This window comes from Oncorhynchus mykiss, chromosome 20, assembly GCF_013265735.2.
Source record: "Oncorhynchus mykiss isolate Arlee chromosome 20, USDA_OmykA_1.1, whole genome shotgun sequence".
NCBI lineage: Eukaryota > Metazoa > Chordata > Actinopteri > Salmoniformes > Salmonidae > Oncorhynchus > Oncorhynchus mykiss.
This window is the reverse complement of record NC_048584.1, coordinates 29,509,502-29,536,419: the sequence shown is the minus strand read 5'-3', so window position 1 is coordinate 29,536,419 and position 26,918 is coordinate 29,509,502. Positions and strand designations below refer to the sequence as shown.

The 26,918-nt window shown below is 42.0% G+C and overlaps 1 protein-coding gene across 3 annotated transcripts; it reads right to left on the bottom strand.

Annotated features, from left to right (window-relative positions):
- On the bottom strand, positions 1–25,559 carry tmem87b (transmembrane protein 87B). Of its 3 annotated transcripts, none has more exons than XM_036956140.1 (19): positions 25,460–25,559; positions 20,909–20,969; positions 15,767–15,858; positions 14,962–15,096; positions 13,563–13,616; positions 13,132–13,309; positions 12,669–12,730; positions 7,578–7,761; positions 6,606–6,705; positions 6,399–6,492; positions 6,198–6,269; positions 4,922–5,030; positions 4,750–4,808; positions 4,370–4,473; positions 4,062–4,135; positions 3,883–3,959; positions 3,090–3,142; positions 2,960–2,990; positions 1–2,769 (listed from the first exon to the last, which is right to left on the bottom strand). In XM_036956140.1, the coding sequence occupies exons 1-19, from the start codon at positions 25,550–25,552 to the stop codon at positions 2,728–2,730; spliced, it is 1,674 nt and encodes a 557-aa protein (XP_036812035.1). In that variant the 5' UTR covers positions 25,553–25,559; the 3' UTR covers positions 1–2,727. The 3 variants fall into 3 exon arrangements, with proteins under 3 accessions (XP_036812035.1, XP_036812034.1, XP_036812033.1); XM_036956139.1 differs by lacking the exons at positions 6,198–6,269; positions 25,460–25,559 and adding exons at positions 5,611–5,682; positions 25,265–25,448; XM_036956138.1 differs by lacking the exon at positions 25,460–25,559 and adding an exon at positions 25,265–25,447.
- Between the last annotated feature and the right edge of the window lie 1,359 nt (positions 25,560–26,918).

Here is a 26,918-nt window from a genome sequence, read left to right as displayed (position 1 = left end):
TTTGTAAAACATTTTTATTTACAATTAAATTAACCATCGTATTGAAATAGATCAGAAAACAAAGATTTTCAACAAACATAAATACAGATTTACAGTTTGGCATACTAATAACATGGTGCTGTTCTCTCTCTGCTCTGCCAACAGAAATAAAAAGGACAAACAAGCCACATTGATCTGGAGCCATATGTACATTACTAAGCATCTCAAAGTAGGCGTGCCAATCGGAATCAGGTGTCCATTACGATCTAGAAGGTCAAACTGATCCTAGATCAGCACTCGTACTGCGACGCTTTATGACTACAGGCCCTGTGTTTAAAAGTTCAAGCATAGCATTGAAGATGTTAACCCTTCCAAAAAAGGTATCAGGCAGTAAATAATATAATAACAGTACTAACAGTCAGACAAAACCAGTCTGTTAAGTGAAAATAACCAACTCTGAGACAGACATTCAGTTGTAGGCTACATTAGAGGGAAACATTGAACATAAAGAGAAGAATGTCAGGGTCTGAGTAAGAGGAAGTATCTTAATATGAATTTATACAAGTTAGGGAAAGCACTACATATACTAGGGCCTGATTCCCAAACTGACAACTACACCCTACCTATGCAAGGATTGGACAGATGTAAGACAATCTAGTGGGTAGGGAATAGGGAATGTTTCTGGACAGGTCCTAGGACATAGTTGAGGTTGTGAGTGAAATCATAACTCCCTAACCTAGGTGAAGGCTGCAGAGCATAACACGGACCAATACAACATCATCCTATTTGGAAACGGGAATGTCCACACGAGACAACCCCCCCCCAGTCTCTTATACAGCTGAAGACTTCAGCACCATCTAACTGGCACCAGTACCGATTGCCGTTACAGAAATGGTGCACAAAGAATCTGTACTTTGAAAGTGTTATACCATTACAGAACATAAGATGGAGAGACACATCCCCGTTTCAACAGCAAAACAAAATGCATTAATTAATCAACGAGACAAGAGTAATTTCCAATAGTTTGTCCTTTAAAAAGAGTTTTAGAAAAAGCTAGACAGATTACAACAAATCAGAAATAACATTAAAACTTATCACACAATAACAACATCCCCATAAATGTACCTAGAGTAAACTAAACTAAATATAGCAAGTTGTAAGTACACTTAAACATAAATAACAATTTGTCCCAAATAGCACCCTATCCCCTATATAGTGCACACTACTTTATACCAGGGCGCATAGGGATAGTAGTGCACTATATTGGGCACTCTTTACAAACTCATTCCATGGAAAGCTGAGCATCTGTGGGTTTTCACTCCTCCTTTGTACTTGATTGTCTAGGTCTTAATTGAAAGGAAAAAAACAAACCTTCCGACACTCAGCCCTACATGGAATGAGCTTGGCACCCCTGCTATAGGGAATAGGGTACCATTTGGTGCACAAGCAATGTAAAACAGATAAAGGGAGGGTACTAGAGGAGTGTAAGTAAACCTTACAAGGTCATAGGACGTATATAATATTGCTCTTTATTTGACTAGCGGAAAAAGAGGACTTCCTAGCCTGATCCCAGATGTGTTTGTGCCGTCTTGCCAACTCCTATGGCCATTGTAACGCTGTTATTGCTGATCTGGAACCAGGCTAAAGATTCCCTCCACTCACATTCAAACACACAACTCCTCAATGACGTAAGCCTCAATTACAGTACTGCCTCTACCAACCTCAGGGGTCCATTCAGTGATGTAAACTTTCTGAACATTGATAGTAGATAGAATAGTGAATCATGTCAGCTCTATTCCTTGTATTTCTATCTAAACATTCTGTAATGTTACATCCTCCTGAACAGACCTCAAGTCCTGCAATCGTACACTGACATTATCAAGAACACTTCTGTTTAGTACTGCATGTATGAATCCTGTGTCCCAGCCTAGACAAAAACGCAAACTCTCCCACATCACATTATACTTTGGTTAGGAAACAATAAAGCTTCACTTAGTGTAATATATAATGTTTACTATACACCTCTGAATGTTATCAACTATCAAAATAATATTGGTAATGTTATTATGCAGTGTGTCCAATTGGTGTTGAAATAATATACCAGCTTGTTCCTTTCTCCTATAAAGTCAAGTTCAGTGAGAGAAAAAAAGTTAATAAATACATACAGCATTTAACAAAGTGAAGCTGGTTTTTTTTGGAACAGAAGTCTCATAAGTTACATCCCAAAAGGCACCATATTCCCTATAAAACCTTATGGGCCATGGTCAAAAGGCACCATATTCCCTATAAAAACTTATGGGCCATGGTCAAAAGCAGTGCCCTATATAGAGAACAGGGTGCCCTTTGGGACACACAGAATAGGAGTATTGCAGGTGAGATTTTCTGTTGCCCACATATAACATCGGTTGAATACATTAGAGCACACCGTAACAAACACTCTGGAAAGGAAAACTAAAACAAGTATTTCTTATTGGACAAGTTGAAGTAGTACCTCCCCGTTTTAATCAATTTTCTTCCATTTAATGCCCAATGAATAGGACCCTGCTGATCGGCAAGTCAGAGGTGTTGCGTTAAGCCACAGTAGTGTTGTACAGAGGATCAGAGGTCTGAGTCTCAGTCTAAACAGCCCTAGGACTAGGATTGGAGAGGTGTCGTGCTCCAGATGATCTGTCTATTCCATGCCATGCATTAGAAACCCGAGGAAGAGATGCTCTGCATCCACCATGGGTGGTAGGAAGACTTTCCATGTTACTCCATCTTGGACATTTCATATTTTGTGGTCATGATTTCCTGGTAAAAAAATACAGAGAATATATATATATATATTTCTCTAACAGTCTGTACATATAATACTGTACATATAATACTGCAATCTGAGAATTGAATAACATTAAAGGAAATGCACAGTAAAGCAAACCATGTGTTGCCATTGACAGAAATGAGCCAAAGTTGAGGCCTGTTGTGTTAAGGATACACATACCTCATCCGAGTCGAGAAGGACAGGCAACGCTCTATAATGAAAGAGGAAAAGACAAAACGTGCTTTTATACAACTGCCTAATGTTGATCCCTTTAAAACACATGTATTCTTTTTTGTTAAGTCATGCTTACACGTCTGATAAAGAGGTAGGAATGTTCTCTTCCACCCATTTCATGTCTTCATCCTGGACAGATTGGTGAAGAAAATGACAGAAGAGAAAAAAAAAATAGATAATTACTCCACGCTGCCCCCTGTTGTTTAAACTCAGTCATGTCATTTACTAGACGACAGATGTTCCATTAATGTCTGCCAGTAGGGGGTTTGAATTGCCATGTAAGAGCAAACATTTGAGTAAGCAAAAGTGTCATGTGCAGTGTGCAGTTAACTGAAAGTGGACCATTGACTGTGCTGACAGAAAAGATTGACTGGGCCTCCCGAGTGGCACAGTGGTCTAAGGCACTGCATTGCTAGCTGTGAAACTAGAGATTCTGGGTTCGAGTCCAGGCTCTGTCGCAGCCGGCCGCTGGGCCAATTGTGGCGGTGCATAATTGGCCCAGCGTTGTCTGGGATATGGGAGGGTTTGGCTGGCAGGGATGTCCTGGTCCCATCGCACACTAGCAACTCCTGTGGCAGGCCGGGCGCAGTGCACGCTGACACGGTCGCCAGGTGTACAATGTTTTCTCCGACACATTGGTGCGGCTGGCTTCCAGGTTAAGTGGGCATTGTGTCAAGGAACAGCTACCAATTGGATACCGCGAAAAATGGGGAGAAAAAGGAAAAAAAAAAAGAGAGAAAAAGATTGACTTAAACTGTATTTATATGTGGAGTATTTTGCGTTCATATTGATTCGATACTTGTAAATGGACTTTGCCTTTTCTTAATTTATTACCTCCAGGGCAATGTAGTTGAACGTTTGATACTCACCGGGTTGGGTCCTGAAGGCTTGGCAGAACCGTTTGTCTCAATCCTGGAGTTGGTTGCTCTCAACTTTATGCCGTCAGCTGTGTAGAGAGAAACATTTTTGGTGATCAATGGTCAATGTTTAAACAATGACACCGTGAGAATGAAAATCCTACTATTTCACTAAGTGAACTGTACTGTACCCAAATTAGCTGACACCAGGAAGTCCTCGATCTCCTCATCATCAGAGTCGTCCATCAGAGGAGTGAATGCATACCTGAAGTTACAAAGCTCCATTTAGAGAAAGACCGTTTAAGTTTGTGTTTCCTCTGTGAAGCTTTGAAGAGTCGAAAGGCGAGGAACTTTCTCCCTGACTGACTGTTGGTGGTGGTTTGATACGTCAACATATTGCCATTGAGAAATCTACAGCACACAAGGTAGCTAAGGTGCAGGATGAGAACACCTAGATCAATGCAAATGTCTGTTATGTAACAGCCAAATCAATCATCACCTCTGGTTGTTAGCAGATGGTCTCCATAAGAACATGATAACCAGCAGTATGATGGAGAAGAGGAACCTCCAGAAGGCATCATCTACCCACAGCTCCATCCAGTCCTGGCCACACAGGACGATGCGAAAGTCATTCGTGAGGATTCAGTATATTTACATTTTTGTTATTTAGCCGACATTCTTTTAAAATCACTGCATTCAGCTAAAGGAGGTTAAACAGCCACATATTGAAGGTGTTAGTAAAAAAATAATCAATATTCGTCTCAAGACAGAGCAAGCTAAAAACATTGATCCAGAAGAACTGTATAACACACATTTGTATATTTTCTATTTAAACGTTTGAAACACAAGACATTTAAAAACAGAGAGATGTATTCTTACCGACTGACAATCTGCTAGCCGGAATTTTTTTGTCGTCCACACCATGAAAATGATTGAAGCTAAAGAAGGAAAAGAATGAGTGATCATCACTAGACTACTTTGATTGAATGAATGTATGACCGGTATCCGGTGCTGGGAAGAGACTCTACATCAATTTAACAACTTCACTCACCTATGATGGCAAAGATGAGTGTGTTCGTGAAGTGTCTGTAGAGAGACAGTTTGACTGGGTTTCTCCTCAGCTTCAGTGTCTTTATAGTTTGAGCCAGGCTCACAAATATGTTGGGAGGCAGTCAAGGAAACAACCTCTGGGCTAGACAGACACTGACCGTATGTAGAGTAACTGACAGACTTCACGTATAAGAAGGAATCAGGGAAGAACCTAGCAAAGTCAGCAGGGAAAACAGCATGCAAGGTCAGATTATGTGCCCTCTGAGTGGTAGCTAGTGGGTTAAGGTGTTGGAATGTGATTGACCCGAAGAACAAATGAGGCCCCAGGTAAAGGGGCCCTGGGAAAGGCCGGACTACTTGACCTCTACTTGTAGACTTCCAGGTTAGCTAGCTGTGAGTTAGCTAGTAAGATAGCAAATTATCTAACCTCTCATGCTCTCTATTTATATATGTCAGGAGAAGCTAGCTGTGAGAGGCAGAGGGTTAGCATGTAGCTAGTGGATTAACATGCAGAGACCCTTTGGATTTGGACTGAACCCTTTGATAGAAGCACTCTACTCTGACCCTCCAGCCCAGGGAGGGTCAGAGTAGGCCCCCAGACTGAGGATCAGAAAAGCCCTGGGTAGGGACCAGGGGGCCCCCCAGGGGACAGAGGAGCCCAAGCAGGGCTATAGGCACACCAAAGGATATCCCCCAGCATAGAGAGGAGTCAAGCAGAGCCAGAGGAATGTTGGCCAACAGAGCCAGGTCAGAGTCTTTCGCCTGAGGGAGGACAGGAGAAAGGTGGAGAGTGGAAGAGAAGAGGAGAGAATACAAGTTGAGAGCAAGATAAATACATAGGAGAGGAGAGGTGGGGAAAGTGTAGATGAAAGTTAAGAGTAAGAGAGACATGAGAGAGAGTCAGAGCGCAAGATTAACGTCAAGAGAGAGAAGAAACAAGAGGACGAAAAAGTGATGAGTGAATGGGGTAGATAGAGAACAGAGCCTTTCACCAGAGCAGCAACCAAAGACAATCACCCACTGAAACATCATTTAGTATATCAATTAAAGTATACAACCCAAACTCCAGTTTAAATTGTACAAGACACAACCCCAGCACCTAGTCTATTAGTGAGACTTATGAAAACTTATTAGTAAGCAATAGCAAAATGTGTAAAATTCTGTACTGACAGACAAGGCTAACAAGACAAGTAGGCCTATTTTGTTATTATAGACCAATAGATGTGCATTATGGAGTAATTATTATAAACTCCAGATGATAATTGGATTAAGGATATGAACCAGATGATACAGGAGTCCATCACAACTAGAACAACGACTGTGATGAGGGAAAGGCCATTGTCACGACCCTTTAGTGAATATACATTAATTGAAGGTAATTCCGATGACTCACAAGGGGAAAACAGCAGCTCATCTACAACTGAAATTTCACATTTTGAATGCAAGCTCATTGGAGCAAAATCAAGAGAACTCCTTACCCCAGTGATCCTAAGCACACCTTCGATAGCAGCAAAGGCAAAATACAGGACGCCTAGTCCCACCACTCTGTGCATCACAGTACCCAGTCGAGGCCTGATAGGAAACACAAAATGCAGGAAAATGTACAAAATATAGATAGCAGGCTAACCTATCAACGGATTGGGAGTGACAGGGAGTGAGTGATGACCTTTATTTTCTCAACTTACTTGACTATACCATATCCCAGACTAACAATAATGACCAGCAGCCGTGCCAGGGTTCTCTTCAGGGCAGAGATGAGTTCAGCAAAGATCAACAGGCCTGGAGCTGAAAACAAGAACATTGGAATGCATGGTCTCTTACACAAGGCAGAAAAAACGATGTATTGCTCAGAATAATAACACTCCCTAAACCTCCCCCTTGGCTCTAAGAAAATATGTAAGGTATAAGCAATATGATGGAAGCACCATCATCACTACACTGCTTATACCTGCCTATTCAGACTAAGAATATGTCGAAGGTAAATACACAACGCAGTGTACAAGAGGTCAAGAGGACTAAAAGTAAATAGAGTACTAACGATCCATGGAAATTGTGTTTTTTATGTAATAGGGAATTATTGATCAATGGGTCAGAGACATGGGAGGAATTTGTCTATGCATCGAGCCTGAAATAGGATAGTCATTCAGCCATTGGCCCAGTTTTATTGCAAGGAATTCTAATTGGTGAACCACAGGCTAGGGCTGGGTTATAAAGTACATCTTGTCCCTTTGTCCTGTGGAGAGAAGCACAGGAGAGAATCACTGAGGACAGGGGAGCAGAATAAGAATAAACCTATTTTCTTCCCCCTGATTTGCATTGGGGTCTGTTATTGAAGAGGAATATCAACTGCTAACAAGACCATTCCAGCCTATTCAGACCATACCCGCCTATTCAGACCATACCCGCCTATTCAGACCATACAGATCTGCAAAACAATTGACAGGTTAGTGCCAAGAGGAAAAGGTAGGGAGAGAAATGGGACCGGATCAATGTGAGAGCTGTGTGTAGTGTACTGTAAACTCATAAGCTGCCCCTGACACCGTTGTTCTCATACACAGCCTTCACCATGCTCCTATACAGAGGATCTTACTACTCTTTAAACCAGAAAGAGAGCTCGGTGTAGTTTAGTAGTAGTATTAGTCGTAGTGTAGACTCACAAGCTGCCCCGACACCGTTGGTGTTCTCGTACTCAGCACAGAACACAGCCTTCTCCACCATGCCCAGAAAGATGACTCCAGCTATCCAGAACTGGATCCGCAGTAAGTCCTTCCAGTAACAGGCAGCCCACATGAACCAGAGTAACGAGTACAGGATGTACACTATACACATCACCATGTAGAACTGAGGGGGAAAGAGTTGGGTGTTAAAACATATGAACTCAACTACAATGATACAGGGTTTTAACCTGGCTCTCCTGCATGCCTGAAGAGCGCATTAGCCCACTAAGTCAAAACCTAGGCATTTGGGGAGTTAGAACGCACCACCAAAAGTACATCATAAAGTTTGACAAACTGGTTTGTTTGATCACTGTCAAACCTATGACTGCACAGCATCCAGTTTCATCAGGCCTGAAAGGGTCTTTAGTCATCTGAACAAACAAGGTCCTATATGGCTTGGTTGGTAGAGCATGGCACTTGCATCACCACGGTTGTGTGCTCGATTCCCAGGGCCACCCGTATGTTGAAATATATGCACTCATGACTAAGACACTTTGGATAAATGGCATTTCCAATATTATATTACATATACAACACAAAACCCTGCAAGTGAAACGTGCAATCTTTGGAAAATAAAATAGATGACCTACGTGGAAGAATAAACTACCAACGGGACATTCAAAACTGTAATATCTTATGCGTCACGAAGTCGTGGCTGAACGACGACACTATCAACATACAGCTGGCTAGTTCTACACTGCACTGGCAGGACAGAACATGTATTTTTGTAAATAACAGCTGGTGCACGATATCTAAGGAAGTCTCAAGCTATTGCTAGTCTGAGGTAATCTCATGATAAACTGTAGACCACACTATTTACCGAGAGAGTTATATTTTTCGTAGCTCTTTACATACCACGACAGTAAGAGGCTGGCACGAAGACGGCATTTAATGAGCTGTATTCCGCCATAAGCAAACAAATCGCTCACCCAGTAGCCAGGGTCTTTAATGCAGGGAATCTTAAATCCATTTCAGCAAATTTCTATCAGCATGTCAAATGTAGAACCAGAGAGGGAGGAGAAAAAAAAAAAAAAGACTCTGGATCACCTTTACTTCACACACAGAGACACATACAAAGCTCTCCCTTGCCCTCCATTTGGCAAATCTGACCATCATTTTATCCTCCTGATTCCTGCTTACAAACAAAAAATTAAAGCAGGAAGCACCAGTGACTAGATCAATAAAAAAGTGGTCAGATGAAGCAGATAATAAACTACAGGACCGCTTTGCTAGCACAGAGTGGAACATGTTCCGAGATTCCTCCAATGGCAATGAGGAGTACACCAGATCAGTCATTGGCTTCATCAATAAGTGCATTGATGACGTTATCCCCACAGTGACCGTACGTACGTACAGTCGTGGCCAAAAGTTGAGAATGACACAAATATTAATTTCCAAAATTTGCTGCTTCAGTGTCTTTAGATATTTTTGTCAGATGTTACTATGGAATACTGAAGTATAATTACAAGAATTTCATAAGTGTCAAAGGCTTTTATTGACAATTACATGAAGTTGATGCAAAGAGTCAATATTTGCAGTGTTGACCCTTCTAATTCAAGACCTCTGCAATCTGCCCTGACATGCTGTCAATTAACTTCTGGGCCACATCCTTACTGATGGCAGCCCATTCTTGTATAATCAATGCTTAGAGTTTGTCAGAATTTGTGGGTTTTTGTTTGTCCACCCGCCTCTTGAGGATTGACCACAAGTTCTCAATGGGATTAAGGTCTGGGGAGTTTCCTGGCCATGGACCCAAAATATCAATGTTTTGTTCCCCGAGCCACTTAGTTATCACTTTTGCCTTATGGCAAGGTGCTCCATCATGGTGGAAAAGGCATTGTTCGCCACCAAACTGTTCCTGGATGGTTGGGAGAAGTTGCTCTCGGAGGATGTGTTGGTACCATTCTTTATTCATGGCTGTGTTCTTAGGCAAAATTGTGAGTGAGTTCACTCCCTTGGCTGAGAAGCAACCCCACACATGAATGGTCTCAGGATGCTTTACTGTTGGCATGACACAGGACTGATGGTAGCGTTCACCTTGTCTTCTTTGGACAAGATTTTTTCCAGATGGCCCAAACAATCGGAAAGGGGATTCATCAGAGAAAATGACTTTACCCCAGTCCTCAGCAGTCCAATCCCTGTACCTTTGCAGAATATCAGTCTGTCCCTGATGTTTTTCCTGCAGAGAAGTGGCTTCTTTGCTGCCCTTCTTGACACCAGGCCATCCTCCAAAAGTCTTCGCCTCACAGTACGTGCAGATGCACTCACACCTGCCTGCTGCCATTCCCGAGCAAGCTCTGTACTGGTGGTGCCCCGATCCCGCAGCTGAATCCTCTTTAGGAGATGGTTCTGGCGCTTGCTGGACTTTCTTGGGCACCCTGAAGCCTTCTTCACAACAATTGAACCGCTCTCCTTGAAGTTCTTGATGATCCGATAAATGGTTGATTTAGGTGCAATCTTACTGGCAGCAATATCCTTGCCTGTGAAGCCCTTTTTGTGCAAAGCAATGATGACGACATGTTTCCTTGCAGGTAACCATGGTTGACAGAGGAAGAACAATGATTCCAAGCACCACCCTCCTTTTGAAGCTTCCAGTCTGTTATTCGAACTCAATCAGCATGACAGAGTGCTCTCCAGCCTTGTCCTCGTCAACACTCATACCTGTGTTAACGAGAGAATCACTGACATGATGTCAGCTGGTCCTTTTGTGGCAGGGCTGAAATACAGTGGAAATGTTTTTTGAAGGGGGATTCAGTTCATTTGCATGGAAAAGAGGGACTTCGCAATTAATAGAAATTCAGACTTTGTGAAAATTCATGTGTGTGTCATTCTCAAAACTTTTGGCCATGACTGTACATACCTGAACCAGAAGCCATGTATTACAGGCAACATCCGCACTGAGCTAATGGCTAGAGCTGCTGCTTTCAAGGAGCGGGTCTCTAACCCGGAAGCTTATAAGAAATTCCACTATGCCCTTCGACGAAACATCAAACATGTAAAGCGTCAATACAGGACTAAGATCGAATCGTACTACACCAGCTCTGATGCTCGTCGGACGTGGCAGGGGTTGTTAACCATTATAAAAGGGAAGCACAGACGAGAGCTGCCCAGTGACACGAGCCTATCAGACGAGCTAAACTACATCTATTCTCGCTTTGAGGCAAATAACACTGAAACATGCATGAGAGCACCAGCTGTTCCGGAAGACTGTGTGGTCACACTCTCCGCAGCCGATTTGAGTAAAACCTTTAAACAGGTCAACATTCACAAGGTCCCAGGGCCAGATTGTTGACCAGGACATGTACTGCAAGCATGCGCTGACAAACTGGCAAGTGTCTTCACTGACACTGACTATCAGCCTCTCCCTGTCCGAGTCCGTAATACCAACATGTTTTAAGCAGACCACTATAGTGCCTGTGCCCAAGAACACTAAGGTAACCTGCCTAAATGACTACCGACCCATAGCACTCACATCTGTAGCCATGAAGTGCTTTGAAAGGCTGGTCATGGATCACATCAACACCATCATCCCAGAAACCCTAGACCCACTATTGTACTCCACACTGCCCTTTCACACCTGGACAAAATGAACACCTATGTGAGAATGCTATTCATTGACTACAGCTCAGAATTCAACACCATAGTGCCCTCAAGGCTTATCAATCAGCTAAGGACTCTGGGACTAAACACCTCCCTTTTAACTGGATCCTGGACTTCCTGACAGGCCACCCCCCAGGTGGTAAGGGTAGGTAACGTCCGCCAAGCTGATCCTCAACACGGGCCACTCAGGGGTGCGTGCTCCTGTATTCCCTGTTCACTCATGACTGCACGGTAAGGCACAACTCCAACACCATCATTAAGTTTGCCGATGACAACAGTAGTAGGCCTGATCACAGACAGACTATAGGGAGGAGGCCAGAGACTTGGTCCGTGTGGTGCCAGGACAACAACCTCTCCCTCAGCGTGATCAAGACAAAGGAGATGATTGTGGACTACAGGAAAGAGAGGAGAGCATGCGGGGCTGCAGTGGAACAGGTTGAGAGCTTCAAGTTCCTTGGTGTCCACGTCACCAACAAACTAACATGGTCCAAGCACACCAAGACAGTCGTGAAGAGGGCACAACAAAACCTATTCCCCCTCAGGGGACTGAAAAGACTTGGCATGGGTCCTCAGATAGTCAAAAGGTTCTACAGCTGCACCATCGAGGGCATCCTGACTGGTTGCGTCACTGCCTGGTATTGCAACTGCTCAGCCTCCGACTGCAAGTCACTACAGAGGGTAGTGCGAACGGCCCAGTACATCACCAGGGCCAAGCTTCCTGCCATCCAGGACCTCTATACCAGGTTGTCAGAGGAAGGCCCTAAAAATTGTCAAAGACTACAGCCACCCTAGTCATAGACTGTTCTCTCTGCTACCGCACGACAAGCAGTACCAGAGCGCCAACTCTAGGTCCAAGAGGCTTCTAAAAAAGCTTCTACCCCAAGCAATAAGACTCCTGAACACCTGATCAAATGGCTACCCAGACTATATGCATTGCCCCCCCCCCCTTTTATACCACTGCTACTCTCTGTTATCATCATATTCACTTTAATAACTCTACCTACATGTTCATATTACCTCAACTAACCGGTGCCCCCGCAAATTGACTCTGTACCGGTACCCCCCTGTATATAGTCTCGCTATTGTTATTTTACTGCCGCTATTTAATTACTTGTTACTTTTATTTCTTATCCATATTTGTTTTTAAACTGCATTGTTGGTTAGGGGCCCGTAAGTAAGCATTTCACTCTATGGTCTACAGCAGTTGTATTCGGCGCATGTGACTAATCAAATTTGATGAGTGAGTAAAACAGGTGTCTGCAATCTATGACAATGATTAAACCTACATTATATATTTGACTAGGGACAATTACTGGAAATTAGCATGAGCTAAAGTCTCATGGTGCAATGCATCTGACCGTTTATTTAATGTGACAATGTTTAATTGAATCTGTCCCAACAAAGGATCAAATCAATTAAATGTATACTCACAATCATGAGAGGCCATTCAGTGACGGAGATGTAGCCGTGAGTTCCTTTCATTACAACGTTTACTGGAAATATAAAGAGAGTATACATCAGCTTTCCATAACGCAAATCAGGTTTACAACATACAACATTGAGCAATGTGATCAAAACAGTAGACAATGTATTATTATTTTAAATCATTTCAATTAGTATTTAGACTGACTAAAGACATTTCATTTCCATTTCGGTAAGCCTCATGGGCAAGTTTGACATTCAAGAACTGGGTCGTGTTCATTAGGGTAGATAATAACATTATTGCAACGGAAAACAAAAATGAGTCCAGCTAGCTAGTCACGCCCAGTTTCAGTAAATGTTCTTCGGTTAGTTCTGGTGGTCCCTCCCTGTTGTTTCCGTCTGTATTTTTGTGTTTGGTGCCTAATGAACACAACCCAGCTAAGTCGTATGGTGGTTAATGTAGCGAACCCACCAGTTAAATTCCAGTTGGCTTCCTGTTTGTTAGATTTAATCACCACCACAAACAGATAGGGGCCATCCTTCCACGTGGTGGCAATGACATCATCTTTAAGTGACACACTGGAATTCTTCACACCGCTGACTTTGTCGTACTCCTCCATCGTCCATTTGGTGTAGTTCTCATCCGAACCCTGAGTAGGATTGAACCAACATTTGTTTTAAAAATTGCATTATGCAATGTATTTAGAAATCCCAGAAATATAAGAGAATCGGAAAAGTGATAGCCTGGTCCCAGATCTTATAGTGCTTGCTGTATATGGCCAACGGCAACTCCTATGCTCATTGACAATGACCTTAGGAATAGGCAATAGTCGAAAGCAATAGCTGAATGAGTGTGTGCTAAAAAAGTGATGCAAACACCATGACCCAACCATAGCAGCTCACCGGTGCTGCCCCTTCCATGGGCGGGACAACTGTCCGTGGTTCCACCTTGGCTTTCTGAAACAAAGTTGTCATAGTAAGTTGTCAGTAACTCAAACAACATTCGGAAAGTATTCAGACCCCTTGACCTTTTCCCACATTGTGACATTACAGCCTTATTCTACAATTGATGAAATATTTCCCCCCCCCCTCCTTACCAATCTACACACACACACAATACCCCATAATGACAAAGCAAAAACAGATGTATAAATTCTCTCATCAAGGATCGCTCTGTTCATCTTTCTCTCGATCCTAGTTTCCCAGGCCCTGCTGCTAAAAAAAAATCCCAGAGCATGATGCTGCCATCACCATGCGTCACCATATGGATGGTCCCAGGTTTCCTCCAGACGTGACGCTTGGCATTCAGGCCAAACAGTTCAATATTGGTTTCATCAGACCAGAGAATCTCGTTTCTCATAGTCAGAGTCCTTTAGGTGCCTTTTGGCAAACTCCAAGCGGGCTGTCATGTGCCTTTTACTGAAGAGTGACTTCCGTCTGGCCACTCTACCATAAAGGCCTGATTGTTAGTGTGCTGCTGAGAAGGTTGTCCTTCTGGAAGGTTCTCCCATCTCCACAGAGGAACTCTGGAGCTCTCTCAGAGTGACCATCGGGTTCTTGGTCACTTCCCTGATCAAGGCCCTTCTCTCCCGATTGCTCAGTTTGGCCTGGAGGCCAGCTCTAGGAAGAGTCTTGGTGGTTAAAAACTGCTTCCATTTAAGAATGATGGAGGCCACTGTCTTCTTGGGGACCTTCAATGCTGCAGAAATGTTTTGGTACCCTTCCCCAGATCTGTGCCTTGACACAATCCTGTCTTTGAGCTCTATGGAGCTCTTGGCTTTTGCTCTGACATGCACCCTCAACTGTGGGACCTTATATAGACAGCTGTGTGCCTTTCCAAATCATGTCCAAATCAATTGAATTTACCACAGGTGGACTCCAATCAACTTGTAGAAACATCTCTATGATGATCAATGGAAACAGGATGCACCTGACCTCAATTTCGAGTCTCATAGCAAAGGGTCTGAATACTTAAGTAAATAATATATATTTATTTTTTTAATGCTTTTCACTTTGTCATTATGGGGTATTGTGTGTAGATTGATGAGGATTACATTTTAAAAAAAAAACATTTTTAGAATAATGCTGAATACTTTCTTAATGCACCGTATCCTTTTCAAACTATTGAGCCGACCCAAACTAAACTGTGGCTTGAATATTTTGTTTTCACCCTGTCCTTTTCAGTACGGTTCAAGCAACTATGGTAGCTGAGTATCCAGGCCTGCTCAGTTAAGTCCAGTAGTGTGAAAAGCCCTGTAATGGAAGGTAACTCATGTACTGTATGTAACCTATAAGCCCTTACATTTAGCATTGGGAAGTATCGCAGGTCATTGTTGCAGGTCAAGGGCTTGTGCTTGTGCTCAATGCATTCCCCTTGTCCTAGAGGGTTAGGATCCATACTCTGTCCTCGACTCAGTGGCGTCCTCTCATACATTTCCTTGAAAGTAATGATTTATATCAAAGTTGAGATATTTTTTACAAGTAACAATATTTATTAGTAGTTGAATGTAGGGAGACATACTTTTAAATCTCAATGCTCAAAGGAAATGATGTAACTCCAAAAGTGCATATTACAGTCAACTGGTAATTCACACCAACTGTCAAAATGTGGCACTACCATAGGAATCCTAAACAAATGAAGGTAGTGATAATGAACGATGACTATGGCAAACACTCACTCTCTGCTCCACACACCCATATCTGATATCAACTTATAGACCAGGGGTAGGAAACTAGATTCGGCCACAGGCAGATTTTTGGCGGAGCGGAAGGCCAGAAAATAACTATAATCATTTGTACACTAAATTGACCACAACTAAGCCCAAAAATGTATTTTTCTTTTCAAACACAATTTCACACCTTGATTACATTGAGCCACTATCACTTATATGTTCTTTTTTTTTTCTTCATGGGAATAATTGGGAACAGATTTCCTACATTAAACTCATTTTTAGCTGAATTCCTGGTGATTTTACAATGTATTTTTGTACTAAAAACTTGGGAGCAAAACTAATTCTGGCCCCCGGGCCACCTGTTGCCGACCCCTGCTTTAGACAAACATGGTACTAGTAACTTACTAACTAGGCTAGTGCATGTACTTTACTTACCTCAATATTATTGAACTCGTTGTGACAGGGGTAGTATTTCAAGTACCATTGAATGGTAAAAGTCATCTCCTCTGGACATCCAAAGGACACAACTTTAAAAAAATAAAATAAAAAGTGTTACTAGGTATGCTTCCATCCAATTGGTAACAGATGTTAATATTCTAAAATCCACATAAATATGCACATTTTCCCATCAAATTGACCTGTTGCAGATAAAATGCTGTGTGTGATGACGTGGCGCACATAAAAATAACTTTTGCGGCTAAATTCCCAAGTACCGAAATAAAAAATACAAGTTAAATGGGTTTCCATAACACTTTCCGATCTACTGATTGTTGGCAAAAATAGCAAATGTATATGGAACTGTTAAGGGATTTATCATCAATAATGACTTATTATGTATACATTTCAATCAGGACTGACTAATCAGAATACTATTATGTTACTGTATAGATGTATGAATTTTCTTTTAATCCTAGTACTGAGTATAATGTGTGTAATTATAATCAAGAATTAGAACAATGACTGTCTGTTCCTTGGTAGAAACGAATGAACTCATCGTCAGACTGGCTAGAATGCTTATCTACACAGGAAGACCTTGGCTTGGTCATAAATTATCTAAATTGGTGGGAGACGATGTAGGAAGGCTTGAGAACTATACTGTCTTTGTACCAGAGTGGAGGAGAGACGGGACAGTTCGAAACCTAATGACGTCATTTTCAGTTTATAACCTGTTGTAAATTGTATCATGTTCAGTAGTCTTGAGAATAAACGCTAGTGCTTGATTTTGAGACTGGTCTCCGCCCATTTTATGCAAATAAGTTTCTTACAAATCCTTAGAAATGGGCTGAGTGTATTAATTTAATAGGGTATTAAACATATAGGAATTTAATTCCACTAACAGGAACATATGGAATCATATTTTATATTAGATTTTCTTCAAAGTAGCCACCCTTTGCCTTGATGACAGCTTTCCACACTCTTGGCATTCTCTCAACCAGCTTCATGATGTCGTCATCTGGAATGCAATTGAAATTAACAGGTGTGCCTTGTTAAATTAATTTGTGGAATTTCTTTCCTTCTTAATGCGTTTGAGCCAATCAGTTGTGTTGTGACAAGGGTGGTATACAGAAGGGTGGTATACAAAAGTATTATGGCAAGAACAGCTCAAATAAGCAAAGAGAAACGACAGTCCATCATTACTTTAAGACATGAAGGTCAGTCAACACATAAAATGTCAAGAACTTTTAACGTTTCTTCAAGTGCAATCGCAAAAACAATCAAGCGCTATGCTGTAAATGTCTCTCATGAGGACCTCCACAGGAAAGGAAGACCCAGAGTTACCTCTACTGCAGAGGATACGTTCATTAGAGTTAACTGCACCTCAGATTGCAGCCCAAATAAATGCTTCAGAGTTCAAGTAACAGACACATCCAACTTTTCAGAGAAGACTGCGTGAATATCAGACCTTCATGGTCGAATTGCTGCAAAGAAACCACAACAAGAAGAAGAGACTTGCTTGGGCCAAGAAACACAAGCAACGGACATTAGACCGATGGAATTCTGTCCTTTGGTCTGGAGTCCAAATGGGAGATTTTTGGTTCCAACCACCATGTCTTCGTGAGATGAAGAGTAGGTGAACGGATGATCTCTGCATGTGTGGTTCCCAACGTGAAGCATGGGGTAGGTGGTGTGACTGTGACACAGTTTTATTTAGAATTCAAGGCACACTTAACCAGCATGGCTACCACAGCATTCTGCAGTGATACGCCATCGCATCTGGTTTGCGCTTAGTGGGACTATCATTTGTTTTTTCAACAGGACAATGACCCAAAACACACCTGGGATTTGTTGATGTGAGTAGTTTTCAATTGAATGCCTATAGAGTATCTAATGGTTTAGGACCCAGATTGCAGTTCCTATGGTTTCCACTAGATGTCAACAGTCATTAGACATTGTTTCAGACTTGTCTTCTGAAAAATGAAGAAGGAGGCCTTTCTGTCAGTGGACTGTAGAATCATGCAGTGCTGGTTTTGCGCATGATCGAGTGCGCGCCCTTAGTTGTTTTTCCTTTCTATTGAATACGCTATTGTCCGGTTTAAATATTATCGATTTAGACAATTGACAACCTGAGGATTCATTCTAAACATTGTTTGACATGTTTCAACGAACTTTAACGGTACTATTAGGATGTATTCATCTGCATGTTTTGACCACCTTGGAGCCAGTGGATTACTGAAAAAAAACACGCCAACAAAACAGAGTTTTTGGGATATAAAGAGGGGCTTTATCGAACAAAACTAACATTCATTGTGTAGCTGGGACTCTTGTGACTGCAACCATATGAAGATCTTCAAAGTTAAGTGATTAATTTTATCGCTATTTCAGACTTTTGTAATTCCTTTACTTGGTTGTAAAATGTTAGTATGCTTTTGTAAGCAGGCACTGTCCTCAGATAATCGCATGGTATGTTTCGCCGTAAAGCCTTTTTGAAATCTGACAAAGCGGCTGGATTAACAAGAAGTTAATCTTTAAGCCGATGTATAACACTTGTATTTATTATGACCATTTCTGTATTTTGAATTTGGCGCTCTGCAATTTCATCGGATGTTGTCGAGGTGGGTCGCTAGCGGAACGCCTGCGCCAGAAAGGTTAACACTTTTTTTGGTTACTACATGATTCCATATGTATTATTTCATAGTTTTGATGTCTTCACTATTATTCTACAATGTAGAAAATAGTAAAAATAAAGAAAAGCCGTGGAATGAGTAGGTGTCTAAACTTGACTGATACTGTACGTGGCACTGATATACATTTTTGCAATTTATTTAAAAATAAAACTATATATATTGGAGCTCTGCCTGTTTTCCTAGAGATAGAGGACACAGATATATCAAATAACATTTTAATGTCACAAACTCCCCGAATACAAGTGTAGATTACCATGAAATGCTTACTTACGAGCCCTTTCCCAACAATGCAGTTAAAAAGTAAGAACATTTACAAATATAAGAGAATTTACTACTTTAAAATGAAGATAGGCTCAATGGCGTTGCCCATGCTGTCACAGACGCTATAATGGCACAGATACAGTGCCTTGCGAAAGTATTCGGCCCCCTTGAACTTTGCGAGCTTTTGCCACATTTCAGGCTTCAAACATAAAGATATAAAACTGTATTTTTTTTGTGAAGAATCAACAAGTGGGACACAATCAGTAAGTGGAACGACATTTATTGGATATTTCAAACTTTTTTAACAAATCAAAAACTGAAAAATTGGGCGCGCAAAATTATTCAGCCCCCTTAAGTTAATACTTTGTAGCGCCACCTTTTGCTGCGATTACAGCTGTAAGTCGCTTGGGGTATGTCTCTATCAGTTTTGCACATCGAGAGACTGAATTTTTTTCCCATTCCTCCTTGCAAAACAGCTCGAGCTCAGTGAGGTTGGATGGAGAGCATTTGTGAACGGCAGTTTTCAGTTCTTTCCACAGATTCTCGATTGGATTCAGGTCTGGACTTTGACTTGGCCATTCTAAACACCTGGATATGTTTATTTTTGAACCATTCCATTGTAGATTTTGCTTTATGTTTTGGATCATTGTCTTGTTGGAAGACAAATCTCCGTCCCTGTCTCAGGTCTTTTGCAGACTACATCAGGTTTTCTTCCAGAATGGTCCTGTATTTGGCTCCATCCATCTTCCCATCAATTTTAACCATCTTCCCTGTCCCTGCTGAAGAAAAGCAGGCCCAAACCATGATGCTGCCATCACCATGTTTGACAGTGGGGATGGTGTGTTCAGCGGTGTTGCTTTTACGCCAAACATAACATTTTGCATTGCTGCCAAAAAGTTCAATTTTGGTTTCATCTGACCAGAGCACCTTCTTCCACATGTTTGGTGTGTCTCCCAGGTGGCTTGTGGCAAACTTTAAACAACACTTTTTATGGATATCTTTAAGAAATGGCTTTCTTGCCACTCTTCCATAAAGGCCAGATTTGTGCAATATACGACTGATTGTTGTCCTATGGACAGAGTCTCCCACCTCAGCTGTAGATCTCTGCAGTTCATAAAGAGTGATCATGGGCCTCTTGGCTGCATCTCTGATCAGTCTTCTCCTTGTATGAGCTGAAAGTTTAGAGGGACGGCCAGGTCTTGGTAGATTTGCAGTGGTCTGATACTCCTTCCATTTCAATATTATCGCTTGCACAGTGCTCCTTGGGATGTTTAAAGCTTGGGAAATCTTTTTGTATCCAAATCCGGCTTTAAACTTCTTCACAACAGTATCTCGGACCTGCCTGGTGTGTTCCTTGTTCTTCATGATGCTCTCTGCGCTTTTAACGGACCTCTGAGACTATCACAGTGCAGGTGCATTTATACGGAGACTTGATTCCACACAGGTGGATTGTATTTATCATCATTAGTCATTTAGGTCAACATTGGATCATTCAGAGATCCTCACTGAACTTCTGGAGAGAGTTTGCTGCACTGAAAGTAAAGGGGCTGAATAATTTTGCACGCCCAATTTTTCAGTTTTTGATTTGTTAAAAAAGTTTGAAATATCCAATAAATGTCGTTCCACTTCATGATTGTGTCCCACTTGTTGTTGATTCTTCACAAAAAAAAATACAGTTTTATATCTTTATGTTTGAAGCCTGAAATGTGGCAAAAGGTCGCAAAGTTCAAGGGGGCCAAATACTTTCGCAAGGCACTGTATAAAGAGTACTCCATCTATCTCTATGGGCTGTTGTTCACATGCGCATCTGCCATCTCATTGGCCAGAATGGTCTCACCTGACCTCGCCTCCTCCTGCCTGCCTTCCATCTTTGAGAACATGCATTTCCATTGTTAAAAAGGTCACTTGACTATCTTTTCAATATTATAGGCAATCTTTGGTAGCGGGTCGAAGATCTAGAACCAAAGTACCAGGTATTGTGACAGGGCAGTGCAAGTCGCATGGAACCTTTAGCAGATTGTAAACAAGCTAATCGCACCCTGAAACTGTTATTTTCAGGTCTTGTGAAAGCAAAACATTTAGCAGAATCACAAATGCTCACAAATGCTCGAGGAAACAGGTTTTAATTTGTTTGACACCCTCATGCGAGGCATTTCCCATATACAGTATATCAAACATAGGCTAATCTTACCTTTCAATTTGATATCAGTGTCTTTATACATAGATTTCCTCAAAAGCAATGGTCTTGAGGTCTGTGAAGAAGAGAAAACAGTGTTTACATTGGCATTAGTTAGATAAACTGAGTAAGTCAGTCCTGACTAATGTAGTCTAGGCCTAATGCCTAACAGGTCCTCTATCTCAGTTGGTAGAGCATCGCGCTTGCAATGCCCGGATAGTGGGTTTGATTCCCGGGATCCCCATACATACAGTTGAAGTCAGAAGTTTACATAAACAAGTTTTAATGACTAACCTAAATGTATCAACCATTCCACACATTTCTTGTTAATTAACAAACTATAGTTTTGGCAAGTCGGTTAGGACATCTACTTTGTGCATGTGTAACAGTATAGACTTTACGTCCGTCCCCTCGCCCCGACCTGGGCGCGAACCAGGGACGCTCTGCACATGTCAACAGTCACCCTCGAAGCATCGTTACCCATCGCTCCACAAAAGCCGCGGCCCTTGCAGAGCAAGGGGAACCACTACTTCAAGGTCTCAGAGCAAGTGACGTCACCGATTGAAACGCCACTAGCGCGCATCACCGCTAACTAGCTAGCCATTTCACATCGACTACACATGGCACAAGTAATTTTTCCAACAATTGTTTACAGACAGATTATTTCACTGTATCACAATTCCAGTGGGTCAGAAGTTCACATACACTAAGTTGACTGTCTTTAAACAGCTTGGAAAATTCCAGAAAATTATGTTGTGGCTTTAGAAGCTTCTGATAGGCTAATTGACATTATTTGAGTCAATTGGGGGTGTACCTGTGGATGTACATCAAGGCCTACCTTCAAACTCAGTGCCTCTTTGCTTGACATCATGGAAAAATCAAAAGAACTCAGCCAAGACATCAGAAAAAAAATGTAGACCTCCACAAGTCTGGTTCATCCTTGGGAGCAATTGCCAAAGGCCTGAAGGTACCACATTCATCTGTACAAACAATAGTACGCAAGTATAAACACCATGGGACCACGCAGCCATCATACATCTCAGGAAGGAGACGCGTTCTGTTTCAGAGATGAACGTACTTGGTGCGAAAAGTGCAAATCAATCCCAGAACAACAGCAAAGGACCTTGTCAAGATGCTGGAGGAAACCGGTACAAAAGTATCTATATCCACAGTGAAACGAGTCCTATATCGACATAACCTGAAAGGCCGCTTAGCAAGGAAGAAGCCACTACCCCAAAAACGCCATAAAAAAGCCAGGCTACGGTTTGCAACTGCACATGGGGACAAAGTTCGTACTTTTTGGAGAAATGTCCTCTAGTCTGATGAAACAAAAATAGAACTGTTTGGCCATAATGACCATCGTTATGTTCGGAGGAAAAATGGGGAGGCTTGCAAGCTGAAGAACACCATCCCAACTGTGAAGCACAGGGGTGGCAGTATCATGTTGTGGGGGTGCTTTGCTGCAGGAGGGACTGGTGCACTTCACAAAATAGATGGCTTCACGAGGGAGGAAAATTATGTGGATATATTGAAGCAACATCTCAAGACATCAGTCGGGAAGTTAAAGCTTAGTCGCAAATGGGTCTTCCAAATGGACAATGACCCCAAGCATACTTCCAAAGTTGTGGCAAAATGGCTTAAGGACAACAAAGTCACAAAGCCCTGACCTCAATCCCACAGAACATTTGTGGGCAGAACTGAAAAAGTGTGTGCGAGCACAGAGGCCTACAAACCAAAGTTACACCAGCTCTGTCAGGAGGAATGGGCCAAAATTCACCCAACTTATTGTGGGAAGCTTGTGGAAGGCTACCCAAAACATTTGACCCAAGTTAACCTTTCTAGGGTCGGGGGCAGTATCCTGAATTTCCACCTGTCTGATATGCCCAAAGTAAACTGTCTGTTACTCAGGCCCAGAAGCCAGGACATGCATATAATTGGTAGAATTGTCTAAAAAAAAAAAAACTCTGAAGTTACTAAAACAGTTCAAATAAATGTCTGAGTATAACAGAACTGATATGGCAGGCAAATAAAAACTTTTTTTTTTAAAGCTCCCAACTTCAAATGGGAAGCTATTGCAAACTATGACTTCCGCCTCCCAGATTGCAGTTCCTATGGCTTCCACTAGATTTCAAGTCTTTATACATGGTTTCAGGCTTGTTTTTTGAAAAACCAACGAGTAATAGTTGTTTATCCATGGGGAGAGGTAAGGCAAAAGTAGTCTCTTTGCAAGCGTGAATCAGGGTGCGCTCTTCGTTGTTGTCCTTCCCTATTGAACATACTATTCTCCATTATCCTATATTTAGCTATTAGACTACCTGAGGATGAATTAGAAACACCGTTTGACTTGTTTGGACGAACTTTACTGGTAACTTTTGGGACTTCTGTCTGCATGTTGAACGGGTGGATTACTGAACTCAATGACGCCTACTAAAACAGACTTTTTGGGATATAAAAGAAGGACTTTATCGAACAAAACAACCATTCATTGTGTAGCTGTGACCCTTGGGATTGCAAACAGAGGAAGATCTTCAAAGGTAAGTGATTTATTTTATCGCTATTTAAGATTGTGACACCTGTGCTGGTTTGTAAACATATGTTGATGTGGGGCGCTGTCCTCAGATAATCGAATGCTATGCTTTCGCCGTAAAACCTATTGTAAATCGGATAACGCAGTTCAATTACCAAGATTCTAAGCTAAAGAATCATGTATGACTCTTGTATTTTCATGAATGTTTAATATTACGATTTTGTATTTGGCGCACTCCGATTTTAGCGGATGTTGTCGAATGCGGGATCAGCACGCTAAGAGGTTAATTAAGCAATTTAAAGGTAATGCTACCAAATACTAATTGAGTGCATGTAAACTTCTGACCCACTGGGAATGTGATGAAAGAAATAAAAGCTGAAATAAATCTACTATTATTCTGACATTTCACATTCTTAAAATAAAGTGGTAATCCTAACTGACCAAAAAGGAAATTTTTACTTGAATTAAATGTCAGGAATTGTGAAATTGAGTTTAAATGTATTTGGCTAAGGTGTATGTAAACTTCTGACTTCAACTGACATTCAGTGAGTGATATGAGGAAACCCTATTCCCTCTATAAACCACAACACTCGTGTTCTCTCATCTGGTGCCGTATGTATCCAGCCAGAGTGATGATTTAGAATCCGTTTTGCTTTTTCAGATCACGATAAATTAGATTACATTGGAAGGGGGACTTGATCCTTGACCAGCACTCATTCCTACTCTTACACTTCATATAGGCCCTGGTAACCATTATTGGGAGTCCCTAGGCAGGCAATGAGTAGCTCTCACATTACTCTGCAACAGGATATGGTGGTGGACAGACACCTGACCACCTCCATGGAAAACAAACTCCCAATTAGCCTACCTCTCTTGTGCACTTGCTCACTTCCCTTCACTGACTTGAAAGCAATTTACTGGTAGATCTCTTCAATTCATTGGACACAATAGCTAGTCTACCAAATAGATTTGGCACAGCCCACATTCTAATCTGAACATTAGCTAGCTCACTAATTTTACTTGCTGAATGATTTGTATGTTCTATCTGGGCTAAATTGCAGGCAATGATCTAACCCTGAGTATAGTGGTCTGTGTCTGATGTTTGTTTACATTTAGCTATGTGACTTTAGCTAGATAGCTGCCTAACAGAGGTGTTTGGCCAAGAAATTTAGATATGAAGATTGGCATCCACGGCTTCTCCATTAAAAATCCCAGCTCAAATTTGTAGGCGACGTCATGGCGACGTTGTCTAGCTAAACTCATGCGCAGAAACACGTAATCTCGTCTCGCGCCGAACTGCGCATGTGTATGCCGTCAAATAAAAAAAGCACACTTTCGATATTTGTTTTGACAAATGAAAACGTCTGTCACTTTCACGAGGTTGGAGAAATAACATGTTCATCTACTTGTTACATTGTCTCGAATCTGTGTGTCTTTAGATTGAGAAAATTAACTAAGGAACAATGTTTCACTTCACTCATTGACTTCTCCAAACCCGGGCCTGGTCTGCTTGGCAAGCGTTCCCGGAAGTTTCCAATGTTGCGCCTCTGAGTTTAGAAACTCTGTGGCTACATCTTTCAACGATATCGGGTTAGTGAGCCTATGCTATCTAGCTCGCAGATAAAACATTAATGTTTGCTACAACGCCTTGTGCATATCGATAAAGTCTGAATCTGCTCAGGAAAATGCATTATTAATCAATAATGTTCAATTTTATGAACAGAAAAACGCCCCCTTCATCCAAACCCATGCTAACTGGCTAGCTAGGTAGGATTGCTAGCCTGTTGAAATTAATCGCACGATTGTTCTTGCTAACTAACTATATTACATATTTTAATACTCACATTGACAACTGTAATTCTCCACTGTCCTGGTTCTGGAGCTGCCATCACCCCGCTATTTACATCTCCTAGTAAAATAATCCCTGCCAAATAAAGGAGCCAGGTTTTCACTGAGCTAGATGTGTTCCACGTCCTCACCCGTACAGAAGCAGCCATGTTTTCAGCATGTGGTATTGCTGGGGCGAATAGCTAACTCACCTGAGTGGAAGTAACGTCACGCGCATGCAGAGTTGACGTTTTGGCATCAGATGCATTGAACAATACACCATGTAAAGCAGTGCCAGTGACCATTTATATACTTTATTAACCCTTGTGTGGTGTTCGGGTCGGTGGGACCCATTTTCAATGTATACTAGAAGAAAAATTATACAATTAATTAGTTTTTCACCTGCAACTCATTGGCCTTGGCTCATTTTCTGTGAAGAACATGTAAAATAACACATTTTCAATGAGTGCACAGTTTACCTCATTACACATTTATATTACATATGTGGTGTTCAGGTCCACCTGCCTGTCTGCCTGTCTTCTGCTTTTCTCACTCTCTTTACCCCTTTGTAGTGTGTGAAACTATAAAATGTACTGTGAGAACCTGCACACCGCCATCGCATCGGCACTGGTTACATCCTTATTACATTGGCGGCCATGCGGTGTGGCTGCCAATGTAATAAGGATGCAACCAGGGCCGATGCGGATGGTGGTTACTCATGTACAGGACATAAAGTCTTCTTTTGAAATGTTCATCCCAGACACCATCCAGAAAATCATTCTGGACTGCACTAATTTGGAGGGAAGGCATCTTTTCGGAGAGAGGTGGAAGGAGATGGACCAAACTCATTTACATGCATACTTTGGGGTTCTTATCCTTTCTGCTGTTTTCATATCCAATGGGGAATCTACAGAATCCCTGTGGGATGTGGAAACGGTCAGAGAACTCTTCCGTGCAAAACTGTCTCTGGAAAACGTCCACATTATTTTGAGGATTATCCGCTTCGATAACCGAGACACCAGACCAGCTCTGCGGCAGAGAGCAATCAGGTCAGTGCAGAGAGACTAGCTAGCTGAAATCAGGTCAGTGTGGGACAAGTGGTCACCTTCCCCTGTTGTACAACCCTGGGCCCAACGTTACTGTTGATGAGCAGCTTATGCCATTTAAGGGCAGCTGCCCCTTCAGGCAGTACATACTGTCTAAACCAGCAAAATATGGAATCAAGATCTGGGCTGCCTGTGATGCTGCTTCATCATATGCGTGGAACATGCAAGTGTATACAAGGAAGCCAGATGGAGGAGCTCCTGAGAAGAACCAAGGGATGCGGGTTGTCCTGGATGTGACACAGGGACTCTGTGGCCACAACATCACATGCAATAACTTTTTTACTTCACACAAGCTGGGACAGGAGCTCCTCCAGAAGAAGCTGACAATGGTAGGACAAGTGAGAAAAAACAAGCCAGAGCTCCCACCTCAGCTGTTGAATACATGGAACAGGCCTATCACTTCCTTTAAGTTTGTGTTCACGTCCCTAGTGTCCTACATGCCAAAGAAAAGCAAAAATGTGGTACTCACGAGTACGATGCATAAGGATGGGAGAATTTGTGGCCAGAGACATCAAAAAACAGAAATCATAATGGATTACAATGCCACAAAAGGAGGGGTGGACAA

Coding starts and splice junctions, on each gene's coding strand:
- tmem87b (XM_036956139.1), bottom strand. CDS start 25,417: ATGGCTGCTTCTGTACGGGTGAGGACGTGGAACACATCTAGCTCAGTG. Junction 12,731..13,131: donor AGCCAACTGGAATTTAACTG/GTGGGTTCGCTA, acceptor TTATATTTCCAG/TAAACGTTGTAATGAAAGGA. Junction 2,991..3,089: donor CCTACCTCTTTATCAGACGT/GTAAGCATGACT, acceptor CTTTCATTATAG/AGCGTTGCCTGTCCTTCTCG.